At 41.4% G+C, this 5,000-nt stretch overlaps 1 protein-coding gene across 1 annotated transcript in view; it reads left to right on the forward strand.

The window, feature by feature from the left end:
- LOC138004104 (calponin homology domain-containing protein DDB_G0272472-like) overlaps nucleotides 1–5,000 on the forward strand; it is a 32,002-nt gene that overhangs the window by 7,129 nt on the left and 19,873 nt on the right. The window contains exon 6 of the mRNA XM_068850518.1: nucleotides 773–852. Coding sequence (XP_068706619.1) covers nucleotides 773–852 — 80 coding nt within the window. The remainder of the gene's footprint in view (nucleotides 1–772; nucleotides 853–5,000) is intronic.

Below are 5,000 nucleotides of genomic sequence, written 5' to 3' on the forward strand. Positions count from 1 at the left end.
CTTCGCCTCATATGTTCTCTATATTTTGATACCTACGTGACGCACACAGTGAGCCTGGGTTACCTGTGGTTGAACTACTGCTGACGGTCACGAAAGTAGTTATTGGTTGTGTAAATTTATGACAGCTGCATTTATCTGAAAGCATGACATCAAACTAGAAATCAGAGCAATTAACAAAGAAGACACAACCTTGCTGTACGCCATGTTTGTTTAATGCTCGCCGTGAAGACTGGATCCAAGAGAATGACGTAAGCGTATTCGCAAATTTGCGGATACGACCGTCCACACGTATACGTATTCGTATCGGATAAAAAAAATTCCACTCTGGAGAGCGTTTTCAAAAATTTCCGGATACGGCCGGAAAATACGCTGGATACGTGTGGACGCAAGCCGTATTCGTAAAAAAAAATTTGCGTTTTCACAAATTTCCGAATACGTGTGGACGGGGCCTTAATAAAGGAATTTGTACCACATGTAGTAACTGGTAAGGTTATTTGCAAATTGCCGCCTAATTTGTGGGATGAGATCACAAACAAGAAATTTATCGTTTATTGCTAGCCATAAAGAAAAAAAATTAATATGCTTTCAAGTTTCAAGTAATAAAATAACTCCACAAGGTTCTTCAAACTATATACATTTTTACATACATTTAATATGATATTAGTTAGTCCATTAACGTTGGCTTTCTACTTCTCCAAGGTTATTGTAATTTGCGCTTTCAAATTATATTTCAATGGTGATTTTTGTATAAATAATTCCAAACCTCATTTAGATTAACAAGTCCAGGATTGAAAGAAATGTGTCAGCCCGTTTGAAATTTAAAGACAAGGACAGAAAAGTTGCGTCAGAAATGTAAGTGGAAATAAATGAAGATCGCGTAGTCACTCTAGCTAATGGAGATGCGCTGTAAAAAGCTCCGGAAAGTTCAAGGAAGACCTTAGACAGCAATGCCGGCAGAACCAGGCTGCTGACCAGCGGTTTTCGTTAAAACAATGGTTTGCTGGGGGTGCTCAGTCTCGCGGGCTCAGAAAACCTGGTTGTTGTCATTGCTATTAAAGGTTTTTCAAATTTCAAAACTAGGGGTTTGGACTATTCAAGTGCCCATAACCCCAAAATGTTTTTTTCGCTAAAATGAATCTTTGCACCTGTTCGAAACGCATTGCGGTCATTTTTTTTCCTTTTTTTAACAAATCCTGCCATTTTATAGGCTTCGAAAGTTGCGAAAATCCAAGCATCTTTTGTTAACGACCGAGTCAGAAGGGGAGTGGGTCTATTCCTGTTTTGACATCACAACCTACTTCGCATGCATTTTTACAAAGAGTTAACGCAATGTAAATCAGTTTGTGACGTCAAAACAGGAATAGACCCACTCCCCTTCTGACTCCGTCGTGAACAAAAGATGCTTAGATTTTCGCAACTTTCGAAACCTATAAAATTCGAACAGGTGCAAAGATTTATTTTAGCGAAAAAAATATTTTGGGGTTATGGGCACTTTAAAGGGAGTTTAGGGTGCGGTCAATAAAACCTTCATTTTAAGGCATACTGTAGTAACCCTGCTATTACGAAAAGTGTGTAAAGGTAGGCTCGTTTAAAGGGGCTAGGTCACGCTATTTTAGGTAATTTTGTTTAATTTTGTTAATTATGAGCTCTAAACGTCATATTGGCAGAGCAAGAGTCTTTCATTTGCAAAATCACGGCCACATAACAACTGAGAATGATTTTCAAGCTTTGTAAATGACATTTTGATATAGACTGATATAAATTTGAAAAAAGGTGGGCCGACGTTTTTCAAATTTACCCAAACTCAATCCATTTCAATGCTCTCCAGTTTTGTCCATCCATGTCCCTTCTTGGCTTCCCTGTGTTTTGTTAGAGTTCTTCTATAGTTTTGAACAGTTATTTTGATATTTTAGTTAATTCTGTGACCATTCGATCAGTGCTGAAAATGCCTAAAATAGCGTGACCTAGCCCCTTTAACTCTTTGGAGCTACCACTTGTCGTCGTTATACGAGGAAGACTTTTACCATGGACAAATGTCGTCACAAATGGCCAGCATAGTTCCCCTTGGTTAACCTCCCCTATACTTACTGGTCGACACTGGGCAGTCTTGTTTTGTGGCTAAGTCAACGACAACACCACAAAACAAGAATATTAAACACTTAATGACTGGTCCCTCGGGAAACAGTTCATTTTGTTTCCCGAGAATCTTATGTTTCCCCGAGGCGCAGCTGAGGGAAACATTGAGATTCGAGGGAAACAAAATGAACTGTTTCCCTAGGGACCAGTCATTGAGTGGTTTGTTATACAGCACGAAAAAAGAAAAACGTGCAACGGCAACAGCAACAGCGGTCGTCGGTCAACATTCGCGGGTAACAGTGCACTATTACCCTCCGACGTCATAGATTTTGCGCTGTTGCCCGCTAACAGACTTTTGGCGGGAAACAGTTTAAGTGTTAGATGTCATGTGACCTGGAAGTAACAAATAAGAGCGCGCGCTGCTGAGGGAAAAAACTCAGCTATATAACAACATTAGTTAAAGGAGGAAAACAATCGTGCTGGACATGCGGCACGCATTTCAGCACATATTTTTGCAGTAGTCTGCATAACAACGTGGTGATGCGAATATTTCTCTGTTTTTGCTTTGAAAACCACTTTGTTTTTAGGATACTTTGCCCACTTTGTGACATGAACGAGATAGAATAATCGCGAAAGACTTAGGCAGCGTTTACAAGAGCGCGGTTTCACGACTTTGAAACTGCGTCGAACAACGGTCGCCAACGGTGTAAGGAGGTAACCGGTGTAATCGAAAAAATATTCGAGTAGTATAGTCGGGATTAAAATGCGACCACTTTTCTCGACCTCGCTCTGCTTATACCACTTGGAAACAGAACAGCTTCGCAAGGGGCCCGGACCTCGGGGCAGTTCGAACTGGCCTTTGTTTTGTATGGATTGCGGACTGACCGCGTGAATTTTCAATGAATGATTGCTGATTTTTTTGTACTATGATATATATTGGTGGTTGATTGAACAAAGAGTGAATGAGCTTTTGAAGCTTTTGGTGCTTTTTCGCGTGGTGTCCATATCCACCGCCAAGTGTGTCAGCATGGCGGAGAAAGAAAGATTGCTGGGGGTCCTGTGGACAGAGTTGGCTTTGAAACCCGAAAAGTGGGAAAGGATCGTGTTAAAATAATGACGCCTTTTGAGTTTATGGCTGTCACTGGCTTGAGTATCCAACACGCTTTCCGAATCCGAGACGCAGTTATTTCTGTAAAACTAAAAAAATGGAAAGAGGAGAATACTCAAAAGAGAAGAGGCTTATAATCGTATTTTAAGAATAAGGCAAGTAATTTTTGTCGAAGGTGTTAATTTTGTTGAATGCTTGGGAGCATGAAATCCCACAAAGAATACTGGCCCGTTGCCCCAAAAAAATAGCAAAACTTTCCCCTACGCCATCGTGTTTGACTTAGAGGTGCTGCGGGACAAGGCCAAACGCAGGCAGGCTACGAAGGATCTGTTGTTTGAAAACGAGAACGTACCTGTGCCTGTTTTGTTGGCGGATACTTAAAATAGAGAGCCAGAGGATGCATATTAGCAGCAAAAACCCCGAAGATTGGATCAGGTTATTGTGGGAGGTGTAAGAACGGCGGGCGGTTGCCCTCCGAGAAAGAATGCGGCGATACATTCCGAAAGATTAGAAATTCTATCGGAACAACAACAAAATCTCATCGACCAACGGTGTTTTTAAATTCCTGTGCTGGGGTTTACACTCAGGACGGTAGCTTATGACTTAAACTTGATTAAAAAGTACTTTGTAAGCAAAATTTCACAAGGCAGTGATGTCAAAATGGCCATGCACTAAACAGAGCAAGGTTATGTATATGCCAACTCCGAGTTTCAGGTTTTTGGACATATCAGCTACGAAAAGTGGTTGAAGATGTATGGGGGCACAGCTTACCAAATCGTGGCTGCTGTACGAGTGGTTTGACTCGGCAAAAAAGTCAGACTATCCAGGGTAGCCCCCGTATGAAAAAGGGTTTTTAAAACTAAAAAACGCCCCAATTTTATCAGAGGAAGAGTACAAGGATTGTAAGAGAATCTGGAGAGAAAGGGGAATGAAAACCTCTGCTGACTGGCTGCGTTATTACTGCGTTATTGCCTTTTATTGAAGCTCTGGGAACAGTGCAATTGTTTTACACAGAGCTGGGTATTGATATCTTTAAAGACGATGTATCGTTGCCATGCAGGTATCTCTCTAAAATATCTCCTACGGGGTACCATTAAAAAGAGAGACGCTGCAGAGTTGTACGCGCCGAGGCCGAAAGCCTATGAAATGATGATCAAAGGCGCAGTTGTCGTGGGGGCGAGCCGAGAGCACGAGGCAGGCAAAACCCGGATTTGTTCTCACAAATATAAAGATGCCACGCCAATGCTCTGTAGTACCCAACCACGATGTTGGGCGCAATGCCGTGTGGTAAGGACGTAGTTGTCCATTGGTCACGAACGCTAGGGGAAGTTGACCGGTTTGCCGAAGCTTTGCAGCTAAACAGGTGGTTTGGGTTTGCTGAGATGAAATTCGAGTTTCCAAAAGAGCTGTGGTCAAAGTTCGAAGAAATGCTGCCCTTAGAGGATATAAATATGACGAAATTTAATATATGAAAGGCCATGTATAATTATTTGAACTGCGTAGAGAAACATATGCTCATCATCGCAGTTATTATTTAACGTTACCTATTATAAAACAGTAACGAAAGGAAAAGGAAAGGAACTTTAAGTGTCTAGTCGTTCTAGCGCTGGAGCACTAATTCGGGAAGACCTTATTCACGATGGCCGCCATGTTGGATTTGCTATTATCATGCAAATTAGCTACACACTTCTGAGGGGGCAAACAACGCAAGTTCGAGAGGTTATAACGAACATCTTAGCCACACAGATGATTTGTTTCACGTTCATTGAATGTTTATCACCTAAGTAGTAAAAAAGAATGATTACACAAGTTACTT

Source organism: Montipora foliosa, chromosome 5, assembly GCF_036669935.1.
Source record: "Montipora foliosa isolate CH-2021 chromosome 5, ASM3666993v2, whole genome shotgun sequence".
NCBI classification, from domain to species: domain Eukaryota; kingdom Metazoa; phylum Cnidaria; class Anthozoa; order Scleractinia; family Acroporidae; genus Montipora; species Montipora foliosa.